At 40.5% G+C, this 13779-nt stretch overlaps 1 protein-coding gene across 7 annotated transcripts in view; it reads right to left on the bottom strand.

Moving 5' to 3' along the window:
• The window catches only part of ARHGEF7 (Rho guanine nucleotide exchange factor 7), a 137545-nt gene that overhangs the window by 47512 nt on the left and 76254 nt on the right, over nt 1–13779 (bottom strand). For all 7 annotated transcript variants that reach the window (XM_053659946.1, XM_037137670.2, XM_053659943.1 and 4 more), the window contains 2 exons: nt 4353–4447; nt 4022–4117 (listed from right to left, as the gene is read on the bottom strand). In XM_053659946.1, coding sequence (XP_053515921.1) covers nt 4022–4117; nt 4353–4447 — 191 coding nt within the window. The remainder of the gene's footprint in view (nt 1–4021; nt 4118–4352; nt 4448–13779) is intronic.

Here is a 13779-nt window from a genome sequence, read left to right as displayed (position 1 = left end):
AAACTTGGGAAGAGTAGCAGGAAAATATCAAGCAGATAGTGAAAACACAAATCAAGAGATCAGATCTAGAAAGTCAGATTTAAGAGGCGGAATCACGAGCTGGCTTGGATGCTCAGGATGGTGGCCACCAAAAAGCAAGAAGAGGTGAGGGCAGAGGTGTGAGATCTAGGCAGCGGGTAGAAGGAGCCAGGAGCAACCATGTGAGAAAAGAAAACAAGTCGGATAAAAACATAAAAGAAAGTTTCTACAATTCTAATCACTCTTGACTCCTCAAATTACCATGTACAATGCTCCCTTAGTCATTCCCAACATTTCTTTCCTACACACTTAGTCATTTTTTCTTTCACATTCCAAGTGAAACTCTCCTGACTTTTTAGTTTATGACAGACGCAGCCTCCAAGTAACTAATTAATGCCTGATGAGAATAAGATTAAAAATATTTTTGCTACTTTCTACCACTCCAAATATAGACAATGATGGTTTTAACTATGCTAGTGGTTAAAAATGAGTTGTTTTCCCTCCAGCTGTTTTAGAAGGAAAATAATAAAAACATCCGCCCTAAAAAATAAAATTTAGAATAAGGACTGAATTCTCATACCAATTCATTGCATCACTGGACTCACTACAGTGTTCTCTAGTTCCAAAATGATTCCATGGCTGGTCAACTACCTATCAGCTATCTCCAAAAATGGTCTGGCCACCCTGGCTGCATGGCTCAGCTGGGTGGAGCATCGTCCTGTGCACCAGAGGGTTGTGGGTTTGATGCCTGGTCAGAGCATATACCTAGGTTGCAGGTTAGGTCCTTGGTTGTGGGGGGCGTATGAGAAACAGCTAATTGGTGCTTCTTTCTCACATCAATATTTCTCTCTCCCTAAAAATCAGTAAGTATATCCTCAGTGAAGTTTTTTTTTTAAATGTTACAGCAAAGAAAAAACTGAGAAGGAAACACAATTTTATCACTGTCTTCTACAGAACAATTTGCCCAAAGATAGTAAAATCTAAAGTCATATATCTTACATATTTCTTTTAATGTCCTAAATTAGTCTGAATCTAGGCAGACATTAAAACTAACAGCTTTTCTTTCAATTTGAAGAAAAGCTGATCTTTCCTTCAAGAATGTCAGCGACTCACCCACAGACATCGAAAACTAGTGTTTCATTTAGTTATGAATCACAAATGGCTCCAACAGAATGGGAGGGCGAGTGTTGCAGAATTAGGAAGAACGCACATTTTGACATAAAGAAACAAAGCCCAGGCAGCCAGGCTGACTGTTATTTAATGCTCACTGTATACTCTACTATGCCCATTTTACAGATGAGGAAACTAAGACGTAAGAGGCAAATACCCCCGGGGCCACAGTTCTTCACACAGGGTTGAATGGGATGGGGTGGGGCATTACATCTCCCAAATCTCCCCCTCCAACCTTATGTGATTCCAGGGATGGCCAACTGTCTGTCCGACCCCCTCACCAGAAGGTACACGCGCACCCCAAAAGGAACTTACTCCCTTATTTTAAGTCCTTTCTTTAGTCTTGCTTTCATCAGTTAGTAACACAATATCCCTCTCAATCAGCTCAACTCAAAAATCACAAAGTTTTTTAACTAAAATAGTTCAAACAACAAACCTGCTCAAAAACTATCCCTAGAGGAGTAAATTCTTCCTTAAGCTCTATTGATTTGATAATCTAAGGCCATCTATTTACTGAAAATTTACTACATGTTAAAATTCAAAAAGTAAATAACTAAGAATATAAAGAATAAGGCACTGTCTTGTTCTCTAATAGCACCATGAAACACATTTCTCCAAATGTTGCTCCAAAATGAGTACGTTTCCCTCACAGTCTTCCACAGTGGTGGCGTTCTGTAAAACCCATTTCCAGATAGCCAAGGACTGTCATCTGTTAGTATTTGGCAGAACCATTCATAAACCTGTGTGAACCTTTCTGATGAAATGGTGCCCCATGTATCACAGTTGAACATAAAGCAACAGCAAGGAAGCCATGAGACATTTCATTCACACAACTGAGATGTACCCGATTATTTAAACTCAGATATACTTTGTCAGCCGAGTGGCACGACAGGGGCCAAGAGAAGCATGAAGTATATGCAAAAGAGGAGGAAAAGGAAGGACCTTGAAAATGAGGAAAGACAGAAAATGAAAACCCCAAGACACTCTGAGGAGTGGTGAAGTGGGTCACATCCGCTCCATGCAACATACCTCAAGTTATATACCAAAAAACCAAACAACAAATACCACACACTTGAGTGGGATGCAAGTCATGTGCCCCCACATCCCAAGAGCTGCCTGTCAGAGGACAAACACAGCACACCAGTTATCTCTGCTGTCTGCCTGCTGCCTTGGCCTCTCTGTCCAACAGAAACTTCTGTGGCTCACTTCTTCTACCTCTGGAACTTTCTAAACAAACTATCACTTATATTTGAATTCCTGCCTGTGAACTCTTAGCTATACTCAAGGACTGAGGTCTACCATCTGGCGCCGTTTGCCATTACCATTCCTTCACCACTGTGAACTTCAGTTGTTACATCTACGCTGTAAAGATAGTAATGTCTACCCCATTTCACAGGGCTGACAAGAGGCTCACAAGAGATACTGTAAAATGTGCTACATAAGTATTAATTTATTTAGTCTACATCACCTATAGTCAGTAGGAAAGGAGAAGCAAACATTTATTCCATTATGCGCCTAACAGACTAGCCTCTTGCAAAGACCCCAAATTGTGGCCAAATGATCTTTGTTCACCAAAAGGAAAGCAAAGTGATTCTCAAACTACCCTCTTAATCATCAGGTAAGTAATGTTATTTTATGCAAACCAAAAATACTGCAAAACAAAAACCGTCTATTTCTGTTTGAGCTAGTGTGTCGTTACTCTGACAAGCAGCTTTCACTGCCGCAGTTTCCGACATGAAAGGCCTCGATGGGGTCTTGAAGCCAAAGGCAGGGGAGCAAACCTCCTTGCAGCATGGCAAACTGCTACCAATTTAAAGAGCTGCTGGCAAAGTAGACAGACTCTCACCACTTCCAAGACCGAGAAAGACATAGGCAAAAACCTGGAAGAAAAACCAGAGACCAACCAGCGAGGAAAAAAACTTTCTGGTTCTTCTGGTGACTACAAAATTGAAGAGAACACAAAAATAAAACACAATGCCTTCCTTTATCAAGCCCACAAATAAACATCAATATAACCTGATGGATGAGAATCTCAAACTCTTCATGTGCATTCTGACTTTAAGTCATCCAACATCCAGCAGGCATTTCATAAATATCCTTTAATATCTGCTGTTAACAAAGAACAAAAAATAGTCACACAGAAAATAAAAATCTCCTGTCCGCTCATTCGGAACACACCTGCCCCCTAGCCATTTGGAAACGGGACAAAACTAAGTCCTTAACAGATCTCAACAGCACATTACGTGTGTAACAGATCTCCACAGCACACTTACATGTGTAACAGATCTCCACAGCACACTTACATGTGTAACAGATCTCAACAGCACATTACGTGTGTAACAGATCTCAACAGCACAATATGTGTGCAGTGCTTTACAACCACTTGGCTTCCTCGGGCCGGGAACCACACACGCTGGAAGATGAGGCTGGGAAGCCTTGGCCCCCAAGGGTGTGTGCGCACACGCCTCCCTGTGGAGCACATGGCGGCACACAGAAAACCAAGCCGCTGGCACCTCCGTGCTCTCTCACATGCCACCCTCTTCTCCACTGGAGTTAGTCATCACCTACTTCCCCCAACACCTTAAAAATCATACTCACGTGAAACCCTTTCTTTTCTCTGACTAGTCAACAGATGCCTCCTTTAAAGACCACTAAGGTAAAATTTAGATAATGTAAAACACAGCTCTTATGATTAAAAGATAATATACCTAAAAAATTCAAAATAACCTAGTTTCCATCTTTGGAAATGTAACTTCTAAAATTATGTTAAACTTAATCCTTTAAATAACTGTCATACCAATCTGAATTTTGTGAATTTTAGCATTTTACTTACTTGGTGCATTCTTCTAAAGACTGTACAAGCACTTGCTGGAAAGAACATATTTCTTCTAGATTTCCCATTAAAAATGAAGTGTTTGCTGAACTTAACCTATAGCCAAGAAAAATAACAGTAAAAATAGGTAAACAGTTTTACTTATATTCCTCCGCTTTCCCATCCCAATGCCCCATTAAAGTTTTAACCTAATAAACAAACTGCTTATGTCTAAGGCAAACTAGTACACTAAATTCTGTTCCAGTACTTCATCCTCTGCCCTGAGAAAATGCAAGGGAACACCTAAGGTGATGACTACTCTACAATTAACCCAACTGATCATCTAACTTACTTCTCACTGGTCTGCAATGGCCGGAGATAGGTTGAAAGCATAGTCTGAAGTTCTTTAGAATATTCATTTTCTGTTTCCAAAATATTCTGTAGCACCTACAATAAATGATGAATAAGTATTACTTGACATTAAGATTTATAAACCTTCAGAAGTTCATCACCATTGAGCTTTTGTTCAATTCACATTGTTGCTTCTATGTAATATTAATGTGTTTAATATCATACCGATACCTACAGTTCACTGCCACTTAATTACTATTACCACAGCTATATATCACTGACTTCGTCTTACTGCCAAGCATTTGACACAGACATATATAGAATGAGGCTAGCATGAATTCCTTCATCAGGTAAGTAATGCCAAGCCTATAAATAAAGAGGGAAACCACTGATAATCACAAAAGCACAGATGCATGAATGAATCTCTAAACACTGTGTTGTGCAGAAGAAGCCATTTACAAAAAGCATATCCTGGATATTCCTTTTTTAAAAAAATTTTCACCCGAAGACATTTTTTTTCATTGCTTTTAGAGAAAGAGGAAGAAAGACAGAGAAGCATCAACTGGTTGCCTCCCTCCCATATGAACGCACCATGACCAGGAGTCACAGGTGCCTGCCCCCAGGCCAGAGATCAACCTTCCGGTTTCAGGATGACACTCCTACCCACTGAGCCGTATTAGCCAGGGCTGCATGTTTCATTTACAGGAAGTCCAGGAACAAGCAAAACTAATCTACAATGGCAGAAATGAAATCAAAAAAAGGGGCAAGGGGGTGTAACAAGGGGGAAAGGGACATGAGATAAAATTCTGGGGTGATAGACATGTTGTAGATCATAATTTGGGAAGTTATTACATAGACATATATACCTGTCAAAGCGCACTGAACTGCAACCTTACAATCTATGCATGTTAATATGTATAAAGTATATTTCAACTAAAAAGAAATGAAGTTTTGCTCATTTCCTTGACTACATCTAGGAAAGCTAAATCAATTTCTTGCAACTACAGACCATCATAAATATGAGAGCTCAGATCATCCTACACATATTTATTAAAAATTAAAGGTCTACCAAGTATAAAACAACCTTTAAATAGCCACTACAGGCACACCTCATTTTATTGCACTTCTCTTTATGGGGCTTCAGAGGTTTTGTGTGTGTGTGTGTGTGTGTGTGTGTGTGTGTGTGTTTAACTATAGGCAAGACCCTCCTCAACCAGCAAAAAGATCACAACTCACTACTGCAATCCTTGCTCTATTGTGGTGTTCTAGAACTGAACCCACAAATTCTCTGAAGTATGCCTGTATTTTATTTAAAGACAGCAGATTAATTATAAATCAACCTTAAAATTAAAATGTTTCCTGGTATCCTATATTAATGTAGCAAATTTAGCCAAAAATCACTGAACTCCTAAAAATCGAGAGCTAAATATAAAGTACAAAACAGCTGAACTGAAGCATGAGCCTGTTTCCACTAGTAATCATCAAGAGCAAAGGCTCCTCACAGGACAAGGTGAGAAGGTACTGAAATCTGCAGGTAGAGCCGGGATGCACAAGCAGGCTTAAGGCTAATTACTGACGCTTATTATATTCCCAGCACTGAGCAAGGTGCTCTACATACATTTTCTCTAATCCTCACAAAACCTATGCCCTTTTCAGAGGAAAAGACCGAAGTGTAGGGAGATTAAGTAATTTACCCCAAATCGAATAGCAGAGGCAGAATGTGAGAGCCTAGGTTTCTCTGACACTACACTGCCCAACGGTGCTTTCTCTAGCAATCGGACTAAGGGCAGGACTCAAGGCTCCTGTGGGACCTGACATGAGTAAAGAAAGTGAAACCCCTTCCTCAACTATCTTTTCTATTCCCCTCTGTTAAGAGAGCCAGCACCTTCTTTAATCAGGAAATCACGGTACATGTTCTTTTTTCTGAAGATCTGCTGCATGCACTAACATGCGCTCTGTCTTCCAAAACTAACAAGTCATTCTACATTAACCATACAAAAAACTTTACAGAACAAAGCTATCACACTCAGGTTTTATCCTCCTCATATCTGATCATCAAAATGTATGTTTAAACACTTAAGAAAAAAGTACTCATTAAGCTAAAAACTTAGGTTACAGCATTAATAAATACCACATGGATTATTGTGTTTACTCCTGTTTTCTGTGTATTCTGAGGAAAGACTACAGTCACTCATGAGTAAATGCAAACCTGATTAAATAACTTACATACTACACTATTTAATTCGCAGAGAATCAGAGGTTCTTTCACTCTGACACTGAACACTGGTTTTGCCCTGAATGGCTCTATTCACAGAAGGCTGGTGGAGTGAGCCAGAGGGAGGAGGGGCCACTCCAGAGTTCGTTCCTTTGTGGGGGAGTCTGGGTGCTGATCCTATGATTACAATGCCTTCCTTCGAAGAAATATACTCATTAGATACAAATACCAAAGGACTAGTGGACAGAGAACACAGTGCAACACCAGCCACTGCATCATCGGAGAATTATACTTAAACCAGATCTTACCCTTCAAAAATAACGTGAAGTAAGCCAAGTATAATGGATCACTGAACTAAAAATAAACAAAAATGTCACAGACATGTACAATGAAAAGTCCTTTTGCAATGTTAAAACAAAGGTTAATATATATGACTTCATGTCTCAATTAACAAACATTAGGAATTAATAGCAACACTAGTTAGAGCACACTTGAAAACCTAAACACCTACTTTATAAAAGAGAAAAGAGTTCCTGGGTAACATAAAAGGAAAACTCTACAAGAAAACATCACTACTATGAGTGGAAGAAAAAAATGGCGTTTCCTTAATAGTAGAATTAATCACAGTAAGCAGATATAGAAGCTTCCACGAGAATGTACCAAAAGCAATCCTGTCAAAAAAGCTACACTTATTAAGGCAGTTCAGTTGGTTCATTTCTACAACTAGTCACAAACATTATCTTCAAATACGTGCTAACGACAAGTTCCAACTACTCCCACTCCAAACAATCCAAGTTACACTTAGCTTTTTCCACCAAGGCAGGACCAAGACTTGGCTAAGTGAGTCATGCTTGACGCTGACTGGCCACTCTGTCAGGAGGCCACACAGCCCTCCACCCTATGCTCAGCAGCACGTCTGTGTACTCCGGTCATCACCTTTCTTCCCTTTCTTGACTTCTGCAAACTCTGGCTGCTGCAGGACCCCATGAGACCTAAGAGCCAGGTTGCCAAAGCTCCATCACAGGAAGGCAGGACACCAGCAAATGCGTGCCGTCCTCACAGAAAGAGCTGTCTTTACTCCACAGCCCCGCCTGAGCTCAGCCAGCATGAACTCTCCCTGAGGCACAAGGCGTGGAGAACCAAGTCCAGTCAAACAATGGTGCCACACAGAAGGAGGACATCAGGCAATCCCCGAGACAATCCACAGAGACAATTCCCGAACTATCAGCACTACAGCAATGCAAAACAAAGGAAGACTGATTTCGGTACCTCACAGACACACAGAAACTCATTTTGTTTTACCACCATTAAAGGAGCACTTAGTATCGCTGATTTTACGAAAGAGTTACACTTATACTGCAAATCTCAGTAGATGTCATGTTTTATTTTACATGGCAGTGATGGCCCTTTAAAAATGAATAAAAGATCTACATGTGAGGAAAGAAACATTAGGTAATTTTTAAAGATTTGATCCATATAAAAATTATCATCATAAACTAAAACCAAATTTCAAAAACAATCCTGGTTCATAAGCACAATGAAAAAAATGAAAAAATGGCACAATTGGCATAAACCTTCTCCCACTCACCTAGTCAGCCCCTCCCCACACAAGGAAAACTACTCACTGCATGTTTCCTTTCAACCGGGTCCTTAGATTTAAACTGTAGTTAAAATTTAAATTTTCAAACGGTATATTTTAAGAGAGAACTTGAGCCACTAACAAACTCTCAGCTTCTAGGGGAAAGGAGAGGAAGGAAGGGCAGCACTGCCGGAGGGAGTGACTCCTACAGCTCTGCCTGGCTCCACAAATCCAGAGGCCAAAAAACACTCAGAAGCAAACCCACTCCACACCCCGGCAATCGCTGATTTAATGCAGCTCGTTGATCTCTACATACACGTATTACTTAGTAACATTAACTCTCAAAAAGAGGTGCCATGTAAAATGTTTGCTTTATGTGACTATGTAAGAAGTTATATTATTATAGTATTTCTAAATTTGGGGATTCCCAAGGTCTTGGGATGCTATTTCTTCCCAACACTAAAAGGATAGTTACTAAAACAAGAGCAAAGGCTGCAGGTTCACAATGATGACGTCACAACAGAAAGCTGGCTTTAGCAAGCAAGCTGATGTGCATGACTGCACCCTGATGTGTGAAGAGCTGGACTTGAGAGCAACAGACCTGGGCACAAATCCTAGCTCTTCTACTACATCCTACCTACTACTATACTTGTCTCCAGATCTATTTTCTTTTCTTTTTTTTTTTTTTAAACAAAAGAGATTCCTTTCCTCAAGAGTGTCAGGTCCCCGACTTAAAGGTAGAAAGGAATCTTATAAACCACCTAGTACAGCTTTCCAACCCAAACCTGGAATCCTATTTGGAGCTGCTTCTCACATTACTCCATTATTCAGGAGGTAATTATTTTATAAGCCAGTCTTTTCCACAATTAAATAACTCAGTTATCCTTCATTCATTTACCAAATGCTTAGCTACTACTCTGTGCCAGGCTTCTGCTAGCACCTGAACACCTTATGTACACATCATGATCAATATAAAACAAGAAAATTATAAAAACAATGGGAGCAAAATTTGTCAAAGACGTCAGCAGGCCCCTCACTGTCAATATGAAATGTGGGTGGGATATTAGAAAGAAGGGCAACAAGCTTTCTATTAGAGCCACAGGGAACAAGCTGCATACCCCCCTATAATCCTTAGGGCACATGAGACAGAGGACCTTATCCACACACAGGCCTGGACAGAGACATCACATGTCAAAGGATTAAAAAACAATCTTGGTAAAGATGGAGGGAAGCCAAGGGACAAGTGAAAGATAAATGCAGCCCTGGCAGGGTGACTCAGTTGGTTGAGGCTTCATCCCATACACCAAAAGAACACAGGCCTGCCCTGGCTGGTGTGGCTCAGTGGATTGAGCGCGGGCCTGCGAACCAGACAATCGTCGTTCGATTCCCAGTCAGGGCACATACTGGGGTTGTAGGCAGGTTCCCTGCAGGCCAGTTCCCAGCAGGGGACGCACAAAAGGCAACCATACATTGATGTTTCTCTCCCTCTCTCCTTCTCTTCCCCTCTAAAGATAAATAAATAAAATCTTAAAAAAAAAAAAAAAGAACACAGGCCTAATTCCCAGTCAGGGCACATGTGTAGGTTGCAGATTTGATCCTTGGTCAGGGCACATACGAGAAGCAATGTTTATTTCTCTCTCTCTCTCTGTCTGTCTCTCTCTCTCTCTCTCTCCCTCCCTCCCTCCTTCCTTCCTTCCCTCCCCCTCTCTCAAATCAATAAACACATTCTCAGGTGAAGATTAAAAAAAGATAAAAGCAGCAAAACGAGGGCTGAGTTTGGGCTGTTCAGTGTACACACTGGATGTCAGGTCAGAAGCTCAGGCATTCTCCCTGACCCAGCATGCAGAGGGGTTCATGACCACTCAAGGATCGAAGGGCAAAGAGAGATGTACTATTTCTCTGCAACACAGAAAAGGTCCATGGAAGTTTGCTACAACATTTTATGACAGCAAGATGCACACCTATTTTGTATACTTATTAAAATTAGTGATTGCTGTCTATTATATCATCTTTACAATGTTTCAAAGGCAAAAACTGCCCTGACCTTTCATGATATTTGTCATGAATGGAAGGATGTTGGCTCTTCCCATATAAAAAGGATACTGACATACTTTTAAGTCAAAGTTCAATGAAACCTGGAAAACAAAACTGCAGTATATCACTGAACATGTAAGATCTTAAGAGCCTGTAACTTCTCAGATCAACATATTTAAGATACCTCGTTCTCTAATGATGACTACAGAAACTCCTGATTCTTTCAAAAAGGTGATCAAGACCTCCCACCCTCTAGGGATGGGCATCAGCTTCTACATCAGAAGTGCTTTCTCTCATTTCTATCAGGAAGGAGGTCTGCTACCATCCTGCAGGTGCAGTTAATGTTCTTTCGTTGTCCAAATCCATCAAGCTCAAGCATGACATAAACATGTTTTCTTTCATTAGAAGACCCCGTCACCCTTGACTACAGCTCTCCCAGGTAATTCTCAAATGGAATGCCTGTTTGCAAACAAAATGCTACACTGGCCTCAGTGATGCCTAACATCCTAAATGGCCCTACACACTCTTCCTGATAACCCTGAAAACCTCTTAAGGGCCAAGTATTTCACCAGACACCTTAAGACCAACTGCTAACCCTCTTAACAATCTTCAAGGCCAAGTCAAGCACTATCAACCTCATTTTACAATGTAGTGTCTATACAGTCAGCTAGGGGCTTCTACCTGGCCAGCCCACCAACAGGGCACACAAAACCCGAAACCCACCCCACCCCATTGCCCATCCCATCCCATCCCATCCCATCCCATCCCATCCCATCCCATCCCATCACCTAGGCAAGGGCACTCCTGATTACTCATTGTTCTAAGTCGCTGAAAACATACTGGTTGCAAATAGTTTTCACATTTGAAAATAAAGATAACAGTGGTGGCTGACTTCCTACAAAAATTAATCTACTCTTGATTTAAAGTATCTTGGACTTTTTTCTCTCTTCCACTGTCATTCTCCAAGTCTGAGGCCCTACTGCCCTACTGCCTATGGCCTCTGATGCCCTACTTCCCTTTTCAACAGTGATGCCAAAGTAATCTTCCAAAATCACTACCACATGTATTACCCAGCAATTCAATTCTGGCACTCTCCCTTCTATTTTCTGACAACATTTTAACATAGTCACATTCTGTATGTAATTTCACAGTTCTGCTCACTTAACACAAAAGCATTTTTTATATTTTTAAACTACATTTTTAATTATTATAAATGGATATACTTCTGGTTAATCATTCCTATACTGCTACATATTTAGGTTGCTTGTAACTACTACCATAACAAATAATCCTATGAAAACACCTTTGCACAAACTTTTTAAAATAAATTTCAAGTTATTTCTCTGGGATGGATTTCGAGAAGTATAACTACTAGATTAAAAGGCTTGAGTGTTTTCAGAGTTTTGAATATACCTGCCATATGACTTTTGAGGAGTCCTACATAGATTTTCATTTCCACCATTATTACAACTGAAGATTCTCTTCAAATCTCTGCTTACTGGACACATATAATGTTGCTATCAAAATTTTTATGATAAGCTTAGCTATTTTGTCAGAGTGGTATGGACTGCATGTTTGTGTGCAGGATGGAATGTGCCAAGTTTCAATCCCCGATGGGCTTGCATGCACAGAATCATTTATATAATGTTCTGGCAGTTTTCTGGCTTTGTTCCCTTCTATTACTTATACAAGTAGGGGCTTCTCACTAGTTAGACACATGCAATGGAACGGTGCCATGATGGGTGCCATGATGGGTGCCATGCTGGGAAGCAAGGGCCACGACATGTGACATGCAGGGAGACATGCAGCTTGCAGCGTGCGTGGCTCACCCACCCATGAATAAAGGCATCCCAGACATCCCAACGGCTCTGTGAATATTATTCTATCTGCGCAAATGCCATGGACCTGCCCAGCCTTGAAGGGTTGCAACACAGTTTTTTAAAAGTATCACCAAATTTCAAGACAATGCTCAACGTATTTTTGGGTGCTCTAGATAGCAGTGGTGTGCAGCGTTAAAACCCTCCAGAGCTCTGTGCTGCGGTCCTTCCCTGTCACCTTGTGTGTGGCCCCACTAGTTCTCACAAAATTAGCTGTTTCAAGTTATTCATTTTATTGCCAGTTTTATTTTAACATTTTGTGAGAGCATCTGCGCACAGCATCATTGGTGTTTATCAGAACCGTTTGCTGTCAGTTATTTCAAGTGTTTCATCTTGTTGAAAGTGCACTTGCATTTTTTTTCTAAATTAAATTTACTGGGGTGACATTAGTTAATAGGTGCACTTGCTTTTTTAGCATTTGAGAGTTGTATCAAAATTGATTTTCTTGTTTTGCATATAGGTGTTGTCAGTTTTCATCACTTTCTAGCTCTTTGTATTTTACCATTATGCCCCAATGCAAAGAAGTGTAGGGATACTTATATTACAAGAGAAATTAGCTCATAGTAAGCTTAAAAGATTAAGTAAATGTCCATGAGAATAAAATTTTCTCAAAACAACTTAAAAATGAAATCATAAAAACCTAACGGTATTTGAACTTGAAACTGGAAATTTTGTGTTGGTATGTGTTGGTATTAGGAGGTGGGGCCTTTGCAAAGTGATCAGGTCATAATGGCAGAGCCCTGGTGAATGGGACAAGTGTCAAAATAAAGGGATGAAAAAAGACCAGAGCTTGCTCACTCCACCTTGTGAGGACAGGATAGAAGGCAGCCCTCTATAAACCAAGAAAAGGACTTCATGAATAATCCAACCTTGCTTCCGGCCTCCAGAAGCTGTTTAATCCACTCAATCTATGGTATTTCTTTAGAGCAGCCTGAACTGATTAAGACACAGCCATCAGTATTTCCCCAGTTTTACACTGCTCGCCTCATTTCCTATTTATCCATTAATCTTAATGTATTTGTCTTAATGAGCCCCTCACACACTGGTGACAGACTCATAGCCAGCTAGGGGTGGAGGAGGTTGCAGGTGGAGGGATTGAACCAAAAAAAAAAAAGGCCTGACAGAGACAACAGTGTGATGAGTGCTGGGGAAAGGGGGAAAAGGGGACTAAATGGTAATGGGAAAAAATACAACAAAGGTTAAATTGAAAAAGAAAACTGCACAGAGCCTCAGAGACCTGTGGGACCTCACCACGCTTACCAACAAGTGTACAATGGGAGTCCCAGACAAAGAGGAGAGAGAAACAGATGATAAATCTGCCATGACAACAATCATTAATCACTAAGAATCGCTCTTCACTTCCCAGTATTTTCTGGTTTGTCTTGATCGTTACACACCAACACAAAGATTCATATCCATCCCCATTAATGCTTATCTCCTTTTGTGTCTTAATTTCAGAATATTTGTACCTCCACCTAGAAGACTCTCCACTGATGCCAAGTTTGGACTTAGGTCTTTCATGTAACTGTTTAGGAACATCAGCCCAACCCCAGTCTTAACCTCTTAGAGAGCCTCATCTTTCAGTGGGGTTAAATATACCCACACCTTACTAGTTTTCTGTGAAAATAAAACCACAAAAGTTCAAAAATTACTAACATGCTATCTACTATACTTGTTCTCTGTGTTATATATTCTGTCCTATCCAGAGGCTGGAAGCAGCAGA

The sequence above is a fragment of the Artibeus jamaicensis genome, unplaced genomic scaffold, assembly GCF_021234435.1.
Source record: "Artibeus jamaicensis isolate MK-2021 breed Jamaican fruit bat unplaced genomic scaffold, CSHL_Jam_final scaffold_833, whole genome shotgun sequence".
In the NCBI taxonomy this organism is placed as follows: Eukaryota; Metazoa; Chordata; class Mammalia; order Chiroptera; family Phyllostomidae; genus Artibeus; species Artibeus jamaicensis.
This window is presented reverse-complemented; position numbering and strand designations above follow the sequence as displayed.